The sequence below is a fragment of the Pseudorasbora parva genome, chromosome 6, assembly GCF_024679245.1.
Source record: "Pseudorasbora parva isolate DD20220531a chromosome 6, ASM2467924v1, whole genome shotgun sequence".
Classification (NCBI taxonomy): Eukaryota; Metazoa; Chordata; class Actinopteri; order Cypriniformes; family Gobionidae; genus Pseudorasbora; species Pseudorasbora parva.
This window is the reverse complement of record NC_090177.1, coordinates 24,916,418-24,934,554: the sequence shown is the minus strand read 5'-3', so window position 1 is coordinate 24,934,554 and position 18,137 is coordinate 24,916,418. Positions and strand designations below refer to the sequence as shown.

The 18,137-nt window shown below is 38.2% G+C and overlaps 2 protein-coding genes across 5 annotated transcripts in view; both read right to left on the bottom strand.

The window, feature by feature from the left end:
• Positions 1–3,333, bottom strand: part of lamb2 (laminin, beta 2 (laminin S)) — a 43,980-nt gene extending 40,647 nt beyond the window's left edge. Inside the window, exons 1-2 of one of the 3 annotated variants that reach the window (XM_067446406.1) lie at positions 3,241–3,333; positions 3,038–3,109 (exon numbers count right to left, since the gene is read on the bottom strand). In XM_067446406.1, the coding sequence (XP_067302507.1) occupies positions 3,038–3,068 (31 nt within the window). In that variant the 5' untranslated portion in view covers positions 3,069–3,109; positions 3,241–3,333. Of the gene's footprint in view, positions 1–3,037; positions 3,110–3,208 lie in introns of all 3 variants that reach the window. The other 2 variants (XM_067446407.1, XM_067446405.1) reach the window with 2 other exon arrangements.
• Positions 3,334–3,755: 422 nt separating this feature from the next.
• lamb2l (laminin, beta 2-like) overlaps positions 3,756–18,137 on the bottom strand; it is a 58,329-nt gene continuing 43,947 nt past the window's right edge. For both annotated transcript variants that reach the window (XM_067446396.1, XM_067446395.1), the window contains exons 15-35: positions 17,254–17,388; positions 16,987–17,148; positions 16,418–16,539; positions 14,641–14,761; positions 14,277–14,469; positions 13,973–14,116; positions 13,578–13,809; positions 11,640–11,803; positions 11,339–11,563; positions 11,021–11,235; positions 10,160–10,256; positions 9,710–10,082; positions 9,270–9,454; positions 8,103–8,350; positions 7,788–8,003; positions 7,564–7,708; positions 6,367–6,574; positions 6,119–6,260; positions 5,700–5,876; positions 5,349–5,508; positions 3,756–5,136 (exon numbers count right to left, since the gene is read on the bottom strand). In XM_067446396.1, coding sequence (XP_067302497.1) covers positions 5,000–5,136; positions 5,349–5,508; positions 5,700–5,876; positions 6,119–6,260; positions 6,367–6,574; positions 7,564–7,708; positions 7,788–8,003; positions 8,103–8,350; positions 9,270–9,454; positions 9,710–10,082; positions 10,160–10,256; positions 11,021–11,235; positions 11,339–11,563; positions 11,640–11,803; positions 13,578–13,809; positions 13,973–14,116; positions 14,277–14,469; positions 14,641–14,761; positions 16,418–16,539; positions 16,987–17,148; positions 17,254–17,388 — 3,801 coding nt within the window. In that variant the 3' untranslated portion in view covers positions 3,756–4,999. The remainder of the gene's footprint in view (positions 5,137–5,348; positions 5,509–5,699; positions 5,877–6,118; positions 6,261–6,366; positions 6,575–7,563; positions 7,709–7,787; positions 8,004–8,102; positions 8,351–9,269; positions 9,455–9,709; positions 10,083–10,159; positions 10,257–11,020; positions 11,236–11,338; positions 11,564–11,639; positions 11,804–13,577; positions 13,810–13,972; positions 14,117–14,276; positions 14,470–14,640; positions 14,762–16,417; positions 16,540–16,986; positions 17,149–17,253; positions 17,389–18,137) is intronic.

Here is an 18,137-nt window from a genome sequence, read left to right as displayed (position 1 = left end):
AATAGGATTTGGCCTGATATCCAGCATGCCAGAGCAAATTACAGAGATTATAAAGAAGAAGAGTCAACACATACTGACTGTTTGCATATTGAATGTTTTTGCAAATAAAAGCCTTTAGAACTTATGAAACGCTTATTTTTTTCCAGTCTACCTTAGAAACATGTAAAAAATAATCTAGAAATATTGAATCAGCAAACTTTACAAAACAGAACATTTATGTCACTACCAATCCTTTTAGCCATGGCTATACAATCTGATGCTTCTCTCTTTAGAAATTTCTTTCCCCAGGGCGGAAATCTTATTCAACTCAACTTGCATAAACAGACAAGTTTCTTTGCCTATTTCACCACTGCTCCACCCCCTGGATGAGTCCTTTTTCTTCAATTTTCCCTCCTCCACCTCAAAGCTCTATCTAAGTGTTGTATTGCCCCATTGTTACGGAGTTCAGGGTTCTGTGGTGCTACTCAGTGGCAGCATTCTAGCGGCTCTATGGATCACAGCCACCGTCCTGAATGTGCCGACCTCTACCTGTGTCCCCATCACACAGCTGCACACTGGGTGATGTATGATCTCAGCACACATCAGAGAAATGAAAAAAGTCACAAGGCAAACAAGCTGAAGAAAGAGATTAATAGTAAGAGAGTCAAAAGGGATTTTTGCAGTTTCATCTCCTCCACATTGCACTAAAGCTTTGCTTTTATAGATGAAACTTATGAACAAAGGTTCCTTATGGCTTTTCATGTTCTTTTCATCAAAGCTTTCTTTTTATTTTGCGTTTTTCGTAAGAAACAGCTTGACTGGATTATTACATGGTTTTACATGGAGACAGACTATGATGGCATTTTAGGCTCCTCTGTCTAACAAAAATTATAAATTCTATTATAATTTTATTATATTATTATATTATCTATTATATATACACACTCACGTAAAGGATTATTAGGAACACATGGTGTTCCTAATAATCCTTTAGGTGAGTGTACATACATATATATATATACATTATATATATATATATATATATATATATATATATATATATACACAGTATATAACTCTAGTCTATTCAAAATTAACTTAAATTAGCTTAGACTTCATTTACAAGTAACTTCAACTGTCTGTGAACAGCATTGTGGCAGTCACACAATCCGCGAACAGTTCAATGGCCTTTAAATTAAGCTCCGAAAGTCAGTAGACGATAAATGTGACAGGAACTAAATAAGAGCATCTCCTCATCAGCTGTCTGCCTCCTACTTTCATTAGAGGCACACCAAAAATAACACTCCCACCGCTCTGCCTCTGACACCTCCACATTCTCTCCAGCTTTATCAACCCTCTCAGACACAGAGGCTCCTGCTGAGCCCTGCGGCCCATCAACTACACAAAACTTACAGCGGAGGACAGCTGGACAGTAATGCTAAATGATAAAGAAAGACATGAAACACTGTAAATGCACTGATCACACAGTGTTTAATGAGTTGGGTCTGGGGTATATATGGAAACAAGACTGCGTCTTTGAGGAGAATACGTAAAATGCCTCTAATTGCATCCTAACCTTATTGTGGCTTCCTTAAAATGAGTGAGAAATCAAATTTTCCTTTATATTTAAAAATAAGAAAAAACATTCTGATGTCAGACAGATGTATCATCCATTCACCACATTGCTTGCATATTTGGTGATGAGAAACTTGACTTATTGAGTCACAAGGTAATAAGAAGAAAGATGGATAATTATTAAATACTTTTATTCAAACAGATAATAAAACTATAAGCCTACTAAACAATTGAATTTATCAAACATGTATAATACCCATAATCGTTTTCAAGATCTACCAAGATCATGTAAATGTTCTATTTTGCTAGGAATTATTTCATTCACTTTAATTTGTTAGTTTCCAATCACAATCCCACTGATGGTCATTCAAATAATAGGAAACTCCCAGTTGCAAAACCCTGGATTAGTGAAAGAAAAGGTTGAGAAAAAGGAATGTGAAGGTCAGTATACTCGACTGAGCAGATTTAGTGTCTCATTTCCAAAAGATGTGCCTAATTCATCAAAGAAAAATCAAGGATGCATATATTTGATTAACGCTATGATATGAGAAGCTGAGTTCAATTCAAGGAGTGAAGGACTGTCTTTCATTAATCCAATACACATGGCCTCTCTGTGACCTGTTTCCCTTTTAGTATGCCTGTGAATTTGTCTAAAATTGAACTAGACAGACAGAGGAAATAAGCAAATAAGTTAATTGGGCGCCGGAGGGGGGTAATAACATGGTCTGGAGACCTTTGGCTTTGAGAAAGAGTCTCCCTTTAGACTAGGTGATAGTGTGGAGCATCACAAGTCAAATGAGCTGAATCTACTGAGACATCAATAGAGCAGACTTCAATTATACACACAGGTACAAAGGATTCATGGGTCTTGTGTGTGTGGTCAGGCACAAAGACATATGGTGACTGATTAAACTTGGCCATACATATCTAAATGCAAAGAATGTACGAGTTGCTATATACGCACACTCTAAAAACATGCACTTTTTTTTTTTCAACAGTTGGGTTTGTCCTTATGTGACCCAAACATGGGTTGAAACAACCCAGAATTTACAACAGCATAAACAACCCAGTGCACTGTAGGTGTAAGAAAAGTATTAGACCTATGGCTTAATACTTCTGGCCCAAAAAGTAGATCTAAACATAATGTCAGTCTGTTACAACAGTCTGGTAGCTACCAGACTGGCACACTAGTGGCAAATAGGCTATGAAACACTGTCATATCAATATGAAAAAGGAAGAGAGCTTTTCAAAATGGCAAGTTTATCATATATATTAGCTAATAATCTCTGAAAAAAACAGCTGTCTCTCAAAAAGGGTATAGGCAAAACAAAAATTGTATAATGCAAAACTTATTTACATACATTGTAAACTAAGATATTACGAATGTAACTACATTATTGACACTCTTGCTCTAATAACAGTACAAAACCACAGCAGCATATTATAATAAAGATTATAATTCACTAATTCAAGCCACACTCACCATAGATGAACGGTAAGAGAAGCGCGCGCATGGTGCGCTTTATGATGAGCTCTCTTAAACTGCCGCGCGCCTCTGAAATATGAAAATTACTTATTAGCTGCCTGTCACACAACTTCACCTCACTTTCACAAGAAAATCTTCAGTAACATCAGAAATGAAACGATAACGTACGCATTTCTTCAATAATGGAAGCGAGTACTCACATGTTTACTGTGAGACTGTCGATGGTCAAGCTGTTCTTTAAGCCAATAAGACTTTGAGCGATAACAGAGTCAGACGGACTTTCTGAAGTCCTGTTACAGCTGTGGAAATGACTGATGGAAAACATGCGCTGGAGTCAAGAGATTCCCGCCAGTCGTAAAGCGCAACGGTCCTCAGGGAATTTTACTCAGTGGCTTAGAAAAAATGAATCCACTACTTGTTTTCCCGAGCGCCCAAGCCTGTACATGAACGCGCGCAGTCGAACAGAAATGCGCGCGCTCCTCAAAACTGAATCAACTCTCACAATAAACAAACTTACACACTACTGTATTCTTTTTTGTCTGGTTATGTGGATACTGCTCAAAAAATGATTTTATTAGAAACGTATTTCAACCAGATATTCAAGCCAGACACCTAGTAAGAAGATACAAGTTTGCTGATATAATGTATTACATTAAGCATTTTTCTTATGAAATGTAGCTACAATATAGGACAGGAATGAAAAATATAGTGTTAAAAACGAATAGTTTCAGTGGTGTGATATGAATCAATAAAGCCATTAATCCAAACACAGACAGCATACTCACAGAAATCATGAACACTCCGTCACAGTAACAGACACAGACAGGCTGACGCAAAAGTAAAGAAGTTAATGGGCACAACTTTAAAAGAAAGACTAAAAAAAACTGACATATGCATTAGAATTATAAACACGAGGGTTGACATTATGTCCAGTCTGTTGCATGTTTTCTACCATCTCCATCGCCCCCTCCTGTAGACCAGATGTAATTCATAACAAAGACGTGTCTGTTTCCTTATATAAATAAAACAAAACCACTTTTAAATTCCATATCAAATGTTTAATATGTTCATATACGTTTTATACAGAATATTAAAAAATATATGGTGTTAGGCACCACCACAGTTCAAAAGTTTGGAGTCTGTAAGATTGATGATTTAAAAAAAAATGTTTCTGAAAGAAGACATGCTCTCCATAAATCCATAAATACAGGAAAAATTCTCTGATCCATAAATGCAGGAAAAATATCACATTAAATTATTTTAATATCAATTTAAAATAAATGTTTTCTTTTATTTATTTAATATATGTTATCCTGAAAAGAGACATTACTTCTTATAATAAATGCTGAAATAAATGCTTAATATTTTTGTGGAAACTATTTCATAGTTTTTTTGCAATAATTATTAATGTTTTTACTCTGACTTTTGATCAGTTTATTGCATGCTTGAGGAATAAAAGTATTAATTTAATTTAAAATAAAAACATTACCGACCACAAACTTTTGAACAATACTAGGTTACACAGTTTAATACAGTGGTTCTCAAACTCTGGTCTGATTTGATCGGCTTATTTTAAAAAATAAAAGAAAAAAGAACAGAAAAGAAAAGAAAAGAACAGAATAGAAAAGAAAAAGAAATGACTAATAAATGATCAAAAATCTAAAATTAGTCGAATAACTGACCGTTGTTTCACTGTATGTTTCTAATGACCAAGCCAATCCTCAATTTGTTTTACTGCGCTGCGATACCAGAAAAAGTTTGAGAACCACTGTTTCAGTAGGATGATAGTACAATGAAGTGCTTCATTTCTGAAGTTTGTCATGTCAAATTATGTAGTGAAGTTGCTGATTCGTCCTGAAATAGCAATTTGTGTCGTAATGGAACTGTGAACCACACAGAGGGTGGCTGAGGGGATCAATTGATTTCTGATTTCAGGATTTTGTCATTTCTTTACAGTTCCTACTGACAGTTGTTGTAGCCCATGACTTTTAATCGGATATATTCTCTGACGTCTGTAACGTTTTTCTCCAGATCTGCCAGTTCATCCCGCTGCTCCTGCATTTTCTGCTCGTTCTTGTTCAACTTTCTCTCCAATTCTTCAGAGAAAGGAAACAGAAAAATGAGAAGATGAGAAAAGAGCCAAATACAGACTAATATAGTCAAATAACTCAAAATTGAGTTTAATAGCAAAATGACAGCATAAATAACATAGATAAATGCTTAATGATAACGGCTCATAGGTACTTTCAGCTGCCATAAAATATCAGTGCTTTAGTTTAGTAAATGTTTCGTGCAGTCTGACACACACTTTTGAGGGTATCCATGCCCATGGTGGCCTTCTTCAACAGTTCCTCTGCTTCTTTCTTCATCTCTGTGGCTCTCTGGTTAACGTTACCCTCTCCCGTTCCTCCCATTGAGTCTACTTTCTCTTTCAGTTCCTTATACAGGTTCTCAGCATTTGTCAGTTCCTGTTACACAAATATGCACATACAAATAAAATGAATGTTAATGCCAGAAGCACTGAACAAACAAAAATAACACACACACACACACACACACACACACACACACACACACACACACACACACACACACACACACACACACACACACACACACACACACACACACACACACACACACACACACACACACACACCTCTTGAAGCCCAGCAGCCTCTTGCGTTGCATTGTCCGACTGGGCTTTGGCTTCTTTTGCCATCTCCCTGTTCTGCTCTGTTTTATTCTTCAATAAATCCACTCCATGCGACAAATTGGTCAGTCGCATCATCACATCCATGAGGCTGCTGTCTAGATTTAATAGTTTGTCGTCAACCTGTTCAAGAAAGAAGATTAGTTGAGTTCAGATCATACATTTTTTTAAAGTTTGGTGTCAATAAGATTATTATTTTTTAAAGAAATTAATAATTTTATTCAGCAAGAATGCATTAAATTGATCAAAAGCAACCTTAAATACATCTTTAAGGTTTTTCTTGAGCAGCAAACCAGCACATTAGAAAGATTCTGAACGATCACATGACTGATGTATATATAAATGGAGCAACGCATCAGGTTTACCGTGGTAGTGATGTTCTGGGCATTCTTCAGGTTTTCCAGGGCTGTGGTCATTTTCTCCTCAGCTTTCTTTATTGCACTTTGAGAGGTTTCAAGTGCTTCTTTAGTTTTATTGATATTATTGTTCACTCCTTCAGCTTGTGACCTGCGCAAACACACACACACACACACACACACACACACGCACACACACTATAATTTCCTGTATACTGATTTCTGTGTAAAACAGAGAACAACATTCTCTCACTTACTTTGCGTCTTGTGCTCTTTTAAGCAGACCCTTGACCATGGCCAGTTGCTCTGAGGTGTGGTTGATCAGTCCTTCCACGTTGGTGAGGTTGTCGACGTTTTCTTTGATTTGGTTGACTATGTTGACCATTACGGTCCTGTTGACTGGCAAGGAGATCGCCAAAACCTGCTGGGCCACTTTTTCAATGCTTTCTGGATCTGCTCCCTCCTCTGAATATAACAAGAGTTGTACTATTAAAAAGACTTTTTATGGGTTTCAAATAAGGGCTAATTAGGCATTTACCATAATTTAAACATTTTAAAATGACAGTTCATGAAAAAATAGACATTTATTCACCGTCATGTTATTTAAAATTTGAATGTTTTTCTTCTTCGGTAGAATATAACATTTTGCAATATGGCCAATCTATTCCGCTTCATACGCCAAAGTAGATAGCAATCAGTGCCAGACTGAGACTCTTTCTTTTTCATTTTCTTTAAAAAAAGAAGAAGAAATTAATACTTTTATTAAGCAAGGATGCATTTAATTGATTGAATAAATACTGTTTATTCAAGTAAGTACTGTTCTTTTTAAAATTCTATTCATCAAATAATAATGAAAAAGTGTTTTACGATTTCCACAAAAAATATTAACCTCTTCAGCTCTGCAGAAATGAAGTGGTTAAGCAGCACAACTGTTTTCAATCATTGGTGTGAGAAATATTTCTTGAGCATCACATCAGCATACTAGAAAGATTTCTGAAGGGTCATGTGAAGCTGGAGTAATGATGCTGAATATGCTTAAATTCAGCTTGGCCATCAAAGGAAAAAAAATGAATATAATTTAGTTTTTTTTATTTAATTGTAATAATATTTCCCAATGTTACTGTTTTTACTGTATTTTTAATCAAATCAATTCAGCCTTGGTGAGCATAAGAGACATTAACATAAAACAATCTTACAGACTGCAAACTTTTGAGAAGTATAGTAGTATACATTTATTGTACTTTTATGGAGTTTTTTTTTTGTTGTTGTTGTTGTTGTTGTTGTTGTTGTTGTTGAACATTCTGCAAAATGTATCCTTTAACCTTCTAGAAATTTTTTGAAATTCAGATGTTTTTTTTCTTAAATAACATGAGAGCGAGTACATGTTTTCCCCTATAATGCCATTGCATTTCACGACAAAACAACAATATTGAAACCTAATCACACTCACTGACCATTCAAAAAATCTCTAATCTTCTGAATGAAGTCTTTGAGTATCTTGTTGGAGTTCTCAAAGAGATCTTTCTTGCTTTGGGCTTTATCGAGAGTGTCCCTAGCTTGAGTCTTCACAGTCTGGGTGAGTGTAGCGATGTCTCGAAGCTGTGATGTAAGCAGAGATTATTTCAAGCTTTTTTTCTCAGCACACACACTACACATGCTCAAACAGACAACCATTTACCTTTTTAGCCATGGTTTGTAACTCCTCGCTGGTAGTGGTCAGGTTCTTATGAACATCATCAGCGTGGCCCAGGGCCGTCACTGAGGCACCAACGGTTCCATTACATCCTTTCCCTCCACACTTCAGTGCACCGTCATGGTCACGACAGCCAGCTCCTCCACAGGGGCTATCCGGACAGCTACTATTTGCACTTGCATTGCCATGGCCACCGCATACCTTAAGGGATAACAGAAACAACGTGTCACTGATCTAGCTAACAGTTCTCCGCTGCTCTCTTTCAGGTCTCAAGCCCAAAATTTTGCCCAAAGTATCTACCTTGTTGCTGAGATGATGGACCTTTCGGTCTATATCGTGAGCTTTTTCCTTCAGTTCAGACAAAGACTTATTGTTGGCAGCGACTGTACGCAGGAAGCTGTCCTTACTCTCTTTCAGCAGGGCTTCGGTACGGTTGCGTGTGTCTTGAGACTGTTCAACGGGACTTTGGGGTCCGTATACGGAGGCATTACAGCGCTGCTCTGAGTTCAGTGAACTCTGGTAGTACTTGCGCACGTTTTCAAATTGCTCTGTAAAAGAAAAATGACAAAAAAGACATCAACATAGGTTAAATGTTTTTAATAAAATGAAGGTGAATGAAAAGGTAGTCATGAGCAGGGGCCTCATTTATAAAACTTTGCGTAGGATTTGCATCTGAAGTGGCGTACGGATGAAACATAGGACGTGCGTACGCACAGAAATATTCAGATTTATAAAACCGTGCGCATGCACATCCTACACAGCTTTCCCTTAATAAATCACAATCAATTCTAAATGTAGTGCAGCTTTTGCAGCTGGATGTCACACCCATATTTGCCTATAAATAGTCTGTGAACCGCCCACAAGTTAATATTCATAGTTTGCGAAATCATGACAAACACAGAGAGGAAATTTAATTTCAATGTGAAGTAGAAGTTATTGTTGGCGAGGTAGAAAAGAGGAGAATGTTGTTTGGAGGACACAGTGTGGGCATTACTAATGCCAAAAAGGCACTTAAGTGGCAAAAATTCTTTCGGAATATTTTAGACATACGTCATACGCTATTTTATCAAAAATAAAACAAACTAAAGGCATAATGAATCCCATGATTCCGCTGATGAAAACATTTTTAACTATGAAAACAACTTTCCCCAGTGGACAATCCATCCATCCATCCATCCATCCATCCATCCATCCATCCATCCATCCATCCATCCATCTATCTATCTATCTATCTATCTATCTATCTATCTATCTATCTATCTATCTATCTATCTATCTATCTATCTATCTATCTATCTATCTATCTATCTATCTATCTATCTATCTATTTATCTATCTATCTATCTATCAAGTGAAATCAACAGAACAAGACAACAAAGCCAAATAATGCATTCTTTGTAATGAAATTGGTCAGTTTTGTTTTAATGGGTTTATTCACACATTACTTGCTAAGAAATACAAATGTACCTGCCAATCCAGCAGTGAGGTAGTTCTCGAGCCCTTTGTGCAATTGGTGAAGTGTATTGTTCAAGTCTTTCAGTTCTTTCTCCAGTGTAGTTAGTTTTTGTTTCAGAGCATTGTCAAGGTCTGCTGTCACATTCAGCTCCCGAATCACACCCATCAGACGCCCATCAGTCAAAGCTATCTCTGCTCTGAAATTATGTGAATTTAAAATCGAGAAAATGTTCAATTATCCTCACTTAAAGTGCAAGCAAAGTACAAAATAACACTCACCAAGTGGCAAATGCAACTAAAGCTTTTGCAACATAACGTATGGTTTAAAATGAATTGCAGAAATGACAATAATGTAAGTGGCACAAACAAATCTGAAGATTCAAAATGTACATTTTTGGCATTTAATAAAGTCTAATGACATTTACAGTGCTGCCCACGTGTGCAGGCTTTACCTTAAATCATCAATAGCCTGGCTGATTAAGTTATAGGTTCCCTCTTGGTCTCCAGCTTTGATTAGATCTTGAACCTGTGCCAGCTTCTTCTCCAGTTCACGGATACGGGCGTCACTGACTCCGGGCACCTCACCCTTCTCCAGAATCATGGCAATGACATCCTTGATGTGGGTCAGATCTCGGCTGACCTGGCACACGACATCATCCCACAGCTGGAAGCAGGGATGGCAGGAAACGCACTCGGGGAAGTTTCCGGTAAAGCCGCGGGCGCACTCGTTGCAGCTACGTCCTGAAGCTCCCTCCTTACACTCACATATGCCTGTTACACGGTCACACTGAGCCGTCTCGGACCCCAGAGGGTGGCAGTTACACTCTGATCAGAGAGAGATAAAGCACTAATGATCTGACACAGAGAAGAGAAGGAGTCAGATTTATATCTGCAATACTCACCTTCACACTGCACTCTGGGATCACCCCAGTGGAACGGCTCACACTCATTGCACTGCCGTCCTCCAAAACCTGTCTGGCAATGACACTGGCCAGTGAACTACAGGTATGAAAAGAGACAGAAGAAAAGAAGAGATAAACATTTTTGGCCATTGTAACTAATTGCAATTAATAAAAATAATAAAAATGCATTTAAATTTAAAGTTAAAAAGCTAAGATAATTGTCATATTTAAATTCAATGTATGATTACAAATTAATGTAAGTCTAAAATTTCTACTGTTTAATATTGCACCCACTTTGAAATATTTGGGTATCTATTCTAGTTTGTTTTACTTAATTTTATATTTAACAATTAAATGTATCTTTAATTTTGCAATATAAACTATGATTTAATATCTTTTTCTTTTTTTTTAAATCAATGATACATTAAATTGGTCAAAATTTTTACATTGGTCAAATTTTTTACTTCCACAAAAAATATTAAGCAACACATCTGTTTTCAGCAAATGTTATATGTAACTGTGAATAACTTGTGAATACAGTATATTGTAAATTTAATAGAAAGTTAATAATATATTAATAATTAGCTTAAGCCTTAGTATTATGATAATATAGAACTAAATAAATACTTTTTGCATACATTAACAACATTTGTTGATGTTTTTATAATTTTAACCTTAGTAACACTTTTTTTATCCATACCAGATTTTTTCATGTCATATTGTACCTTGATTTATGTTTGTTTATTGTTGTAAGGTTTTAACCTGCCATTTCACCGATGTCTCCTTCAAAAAATGAAGGAGACAAACCTTGATAAAATAAAGATAAATATGAAGCAAGATGCTGTATCACACAGGTCATACCATATTGCAATGGCTAGAGAGGGCATTTGGCTGGACGCATCCACAGGGTTCACATCCACAGTCCGAGCCGAAGTTCCAATGGTTGGGAACGCACTGGTCACAGTTGTGGCCGATGATGTTGGGTTTGCAGGGGCAATGTCCAGTCTGCTTATTACAGTGACATACTCCATCACTGCAGTAGCCCTGTAAAGTGCCAGCAGTTACACAAGTACAGCCTACAGGATGAGAGAGCAGAATTCGATTTAAATGCATTCATTCACAGACAATTTTTTAAATAAAAAAACCTGTTTTAATTTTTTTTTATGTCCCTGTACTTACGCCTACAGTCCTGGGCAAGTGCGTTTCCATAATAGCCCAATTTACACTCAGAGCAAGAGTGGCCGTCAGTGTTATACAGGCACTTGAGGCATTGGCCGGTTCGCGGGTCACATGACTCTGGGTCCTCAGGGTCAATATTACTGTTGCATTGGCATGGCCTGCATGTCCACTCAGGCTGCTCGGGATCACCATAGTAACCAGGAGCACAGCGATCACAGCGAGGACCTGAGACAGGACAATGTCAGTAACTTACTAAAAGAGAATCACTTGAGAAACTATTGATTTACTGACTGTATTTTACCTGAAAATCCTTCTCTACACTGGCAGAGGATCTGGTTAGAGGCATAGTCAGTGTGACAGGATGCTCCGTTGGAGTGTCCACTGTCAGGGTGTCCTGGACACGGACAGGGACGACAGTGCTCGCCAGAACCCAATACTGGATTACCATAGAACCCGTTTGCACACCTAAAGAAAGGACAAAATAATCAATACAATTGCTGTACAAAACAACATTTAATTCATTTTGAAGTGGTGGTTGCATGTGATTTCACTTTTTTTAAACTTTAGTTAGTGTGTAATGTTTCTGTTTGAGCATAAACAGTATCTGCAAAGTTACCGGGCTGAAAGTTCAATGCAAACGGAGATATTGTCTTTTAAAATGATGGCAGTTTATTGCCTACAAAAACGGCCGGTTTGGACTACAACGAGCTTCTTCCCGGGTTGGTGACCTCATAAACCCCTGTCTAGTCACTACAGATGTGACTTCTGCCCGTAATGGTAAGGGGCGTGGCGTTTCTGGACAACTTGTGCTTGGCACTTTAGCCAATAAAAATACATGAAAATACATTTGGCCATCTAACCAATCTAAGATCATAGCGTTTTTCAGAGGGATGGGCGTCATAAGCAGGAAGCAAACGAGCCGTTCAAAGAACAGTGGAGACAGCGGTTTGGAATAAAGGTAAAATATAAGAAATATATGGATATATATAAGAAGTATTAAGACTATTAAGTTATACTGCGCCCCATAAACACAACCAAGCCTAGAAAAAAAACACGGAACCACCCCTTTAATTGCTAATTACTCAGGAGTATTCTTGCTACATTTTTCACAAAAGTAGTAATTTTTTCAAAGTGTCTTTTAGTATCATACCATACATTATTATTTATTAAAAATAATACTTTATACAGCTTTTTATTAAATACAAATATACAAATATTGTTGTTTTTGATGTTTTTACAGTACTGTTCAAACATTTTAGGTCAGTAATTTTTTATGTTTTTAAAATCTTGTATGCTCAAAGGCAATGGTAAACATGGTAATATTGTGATATGTTATTACAAATTAAATGTTAAATCTTTTCTATTCAAATATATTTTAAAATATAATATATTTCAGTGATATGATAGCTGGATTTTTTAGCATCATTACTCCAGTCTTCAGTGTCACATGACCCTTCAGAAATCTTTCTGATATTCTGATTTGGTGCTTGTGGTGTGGCAAGCAGCGTGGCGAGGGACCGCGAGAGCGGCCGGTGACGAGTGGTAATGAGTACCAGCTGCGTGACACACCGGTCTCGTCTCGCGGCCAAGTGACGGGAGCATAAAAGGAGGAACGAAGGCAGCGGAAGACGAGAGAGGACCAGGCCTGGACTTTATGTTATGTTTTGTTTATGTGTTTGTGGGCAGTCGTCTGTGCGGGGCTGCCCACGTTTTATTTTGTGTGTTTGCGGGCAGTCGTCCGTGAGGGGCTGCCCGCGGTTTTACTTTTGTTTTGTTTATTTATTTTTACATAAATGTTGTTGAACGTCCGCCGGTTCCCGCCTCCTTCCTTCCCATCTACGAACTTTATTACAGTGCTCAAGAAAAATGTCTTATTATTATCAATGTTGAAAACAGTTGTGCTGCTTAATTTTTTTCTGGAAGCCAAGATGAGTATTTTTTAAGATTCTTGGATGAATAGAACATTTAAATGAACTGCATTTATTTGAAACAGAAATCTTTTGTACCAATTAAAAAAAAAGTTACCATAAAAAAGTTTGGGGTCAGTATCAATAAAGACGTATTGATATTACTACATTTTATAGTATAAATTTAACTTAATTAATTCCCTGTTGTACTTGATATATAGTTTGTAATTAATTGCCTGATCCTCCTTTGCAAAGCATGCATTACATTTTGACACAAATGTAATTTGTCACATTGATTTGGTCTCACTGATGTATTCTGTACTGTTTCTCACCTCTCACACAGCTGTCCAGCAGTGTAGTCTCTACACTCATAGCAGGCACCCGTTTCAGGGTCACAGATCTCTGCATGGCCGTTACATTGACACTGCCTGCAGTTGGGGAATCCCCACTGACCTGGCTGGCAGTCTGAGCACTGGCGGCCAATCGCCCCATGCTGACACAGACATTGACCCGTCACAGGGTCACACTGATGCCCTACAGAGCCCTGAGAGTGGCAGTCACATTCTGTGAGACATTCAGAAAGAGAATTGCGAGACAATGAGAAAAGTTTAATTACAAGTTTAATTACAATATAAAGTGTACATCAAAGTTCGCCCAATCATAAGTGTAATATAAAAAATATATTAAATGTATATTAAATTAGGTCTGACAATTAAAAGTGTCTCACCAGTGCAGCCATATGGCCCAAATCCATACGTCCCCGGTGCACACTGATCACATTGACGGCCAATAACATTGGGTTTACAGTGGCATTGACCTCCGACTTTGTCACACTCTGCACTCAGTGAACCCTGAGGGTCACACTGACATGCTGCAGAAAGAACCCTTTTTAGGAAGCCATTCATAAGAATCTAAACAACAGTATAAGATTTATCAGAAGGAAAAAAGGAATTGATGTGTTATAATGTGACTTGTTTTAACAAGACACTGAGGAGGAATGTTTATCTTCTGACCCCATCACAGTGACTCACCCAGGGCTCCATTGTGCATGATAGCTGAGATGCTGCAGATAAGTGTAGTGCACAGCTCGGCCAGAACAGGCATCGGCAGGGTCACGAAGGAATCCAAACACATATACATCTCCATCTCCTGCCGTCTAAGCTCATCTGGGGCGCCGTTACCCTGGAAACCAGGAAGCTCCTCATACCTGGGTATCAGCACAAGCTGTAAGGAGAGAGGAAATGCTCAGAATAAGATTTATTTTTACCCACCAGCAGGGGGCAGCAATTGTATTAACTGTGGTTAGGAAATTGCGGCACATGCATCCCTTTTTTTAAGCATTTAATAACTTGTATAATTTACAGATAATGGTAGTAAATGAAAGAGGATCATTACTGAGTCTATCAGGACGAAGGCGGTGAGATGTCGGTGAGACACACCATGGCGCTGGAAACGGATGGACACCACATACTGGTTGTTTGGCTCAAAGCAGAAGGGCCTTGGCATTTCAATGTTCCTGTTAAAAGTGATATGCCATCACTAACAATATTCGTATTAATGAAGATTTCTACAAGACATTAAAACATTAAATTACCAAGACAGACAGGTCTATGCATATACAATGGGGTCCAAAAAATCAGATGGGATCTAATGAAAATGTTTAATTTAAAGGGTTACTTCAGTGATTTAGCATAAAGCTTTGTAATTAAAATTGGTCATTAATATAGTAGAAATGTGGAATTATTTTTGAATTTAGTGTCTTCTAGACTGAGAAAAGACAGAAAATGTATTTTTGTCTCATGGGGTTGAAAGACAACAACTCCCAGAATGAACTTGCTTCGCTACCCTACGAGGCCACTCCCAGTGTTGCCAAGTCTGCGGTTTTCCAGCGGAATGGGGCTCCTTTAACACTGTTGCTGCGGGCAGTTTTTCATATCCGTGGGTTGAAGTGACCCCAATTATGTTATATTTAGCCCTGGAAATGCTCATTTTAGCTGTCACATGCCTGTCCTGTCTTGTGTGCACATGTGGGTTTTGTCAGTATGGCCTTTGTGCTTCTTTCATTGTCTGATCCCTCCCCCCTTGTTATCTAATTAGTGTTTGATTTCTCCCACCTGTGTTTCCTCAGTCCCTGTCTCATTTGTTCCCTGTTATAAGCTCGCGGTGTTTGTCAGTCTTTGTGGTATCGTTGTAATGTCTGCGTCTCCCGTCCTCCCTGTGATTCTGTTCTGGTATGTTTTTGAGTTTGATTTTCCCTTGTGTTTAATGAACAACATTCATTAAAGAAATCACTATCAAGCACCAGACAGCCACACTTATTTACGGGGTGGCAGTGGCTCAGTGGTTCATGTAGATTGTCTACAAACCGGAAGGTTGGTGGTTTGATCCCCAATTCCACCTGACCAAGTGTCATAGTGTCCATGAGCAAGACACCTAACCCCAGCTGCTCCCGACGAGTTGGATGGCGCCTTACATGGCAGACACCGCCGTTGGTGTATGAATGAGAGAGTGAATGGGTGAATGTGAGGCAAGATGTAAAGCACTTTGGATGGCCATAGGGTCTGTTAAAAGCGCTATATAAATGCAGTCCATTTACCATTTTATTTAGTTACCCACAGTGAGACCTCGGCTCTACCAGCCTGATAATGCCTGTGAAGTCTTATCTCCTGCCTGGGGTTCATTTCCTCATGGAAAGACCAGTAATTTATCCAGACTTCCTAAACTCACCTGACTCAATCTCTCCTTCCTTTTTCTTGTTTCTCTCACTTCCTCCCAATATATATCTGTTTTTATTCTTTCAGTGTTTGCTCAAGAGGATATGCAGCTTTTGACAGAGTCTAATTTGCTCCTGCATTCCCTGAGCCTTGGGACAAGGCCAGAAATCAGATTAGAGTCAGATTACAAATGCACCCAAAAACTTCCCTGCCATGCAGGAAAATGATCAAAAGAACTGCCACGGAACTAGGTTTCCCATGAAACGGGGGTAGAGCGATACAAGGTACAAAATAGCACTTTGTACATCATGCATAGTTTTGCAACTATTGTACTATTGTACTAGTATGTATAAAGTGCTTACAAAGAAATATAAATGTGTACTTGCATCCAAAAACAAAGCATTCACGATACGTCAGTTAAACAAGGACACACACAGACATAAACACAGTGATATTACCTTATGTGGTGGGGCATTGTGACTGTGTACATCTGCTCTGTGGGCAGCATGTTTCCACAGCGGAGACTTGTGGGTAAATTCAGGGATGTCACGCTCACTAATGCCTCCCAGTCCTCTGTGGACTATATGACAATATGATTGTTAATATCATTCATTTTAAACCAAATATCGGATATGAGATATTTTTGAAAAGGAAAGTCCACCCAAAAAAGAAAATTCATCGGTCACCATTGATTCCCATTGACTTTCATTGTATGGGCAACAAATATAATGGAAGTAACTGTTTAGTTACCAACATTCTTTATAATATATTCTTTTATTTTCATTTTTGAGTAAATGATGACAAAATATTTTTGAGTAGTAATTAAAAGACACTGAACAAGATGAAATAGTTTTCTGCTTTTCTGGAAGATGATAGCTGGATTCTAGTTGGTGCAAGATGGTCAATGCATATAGATGTATGACCCTCTTTTTTTCCTTCTTTTTTTTGGCTGGTTTAAGATATTCTACAAGCAAGTAATCAGCTACCATGTTCCGAAACAATCTATCAAGTGCTTCAGACCACTAACCTCTGGCTCGTATCGAATCATGATGTCATATTCCATGGCGTAAGGGATGTTGCTGATGGTGAACTCTAGGCCAGCTCCATCTTTAACCCGAGCGAAGCCCGTCCCGGTCCATGTGACCATCTGACCCAGCTGTCTCTCTCTGTGCACTATGCTCACGCTGGGCTGAAAACAGACACAGATTAATATTAAATCAGATATAGCAGTGTAAGGCATATAGCAGCAGATGAATGAGGAGGTTGAGTTATCTGAAGTTTGTTGGAAACTCACAGTTTGTTGCAACTGTCGGATCCGTCTCAGTGCTGCCCTCTGCTGCTGGGCGATGCGACGGTGACGGCGGTGTCTTCTCAGCTGATTGTTGAGATGCTGCACACAGTCGGTCTCAGCCTGAGGCCTTGGGCTGCCCTATACAACAAATATTCAAGATATAACATTTATATATACGAGATAACATGAATTCTCTGGATAACAGTATAACATCTGTATGACCGGATAACATCTGTATGACAGTATCTACAGCAGAGCACCATACTCTCATACTAATATTCTAGTATGAATTATGTATATTATAGTTCCAATATACTGCATTATATTGTGCACATATATTATGATAATATAATAGCGTTATAGACTATATAACTTATAGTATATAACCAGAGCATAATGCATGGAATATTATATCCCACAATGCATTCTGCACAATCTGACACTCTGTCTGAAAGAAAGTGAGGTGTCAGGCAGTTAAAGTATGAACTGTAAATGATGACGGTGGAGAGAGTGAGCGACTGTGTGAACCAGACGGTGCTTGAGTGGGTTTATATGTGTGGTGGGCATTAATAACTCGCTCTGACGGGCTGGCATCTCTTCTGCTCTCTGATCTTATTCTGGGTCACTTCAGCTGTGGAACTGTGAGCATTCTGCAGTTCGTATGCGTGTTTGTTTGTGTATGCTAGTGAGTCTGGACAACCAGCACTGCCTGTCTGAATTCCTTCGGAGGGAACGGTGCCGTTCCTAAACATCCTGGAAAAACCTCAATAAATTATGATTTATGATTAATACTTAAAAAAATTGCCAATGCCAAAATGAAAACGTATATAAAATAAAAGTTGGAAAATATATAACTTTTAACTGGGAAATCAGAACACAAATTTGAA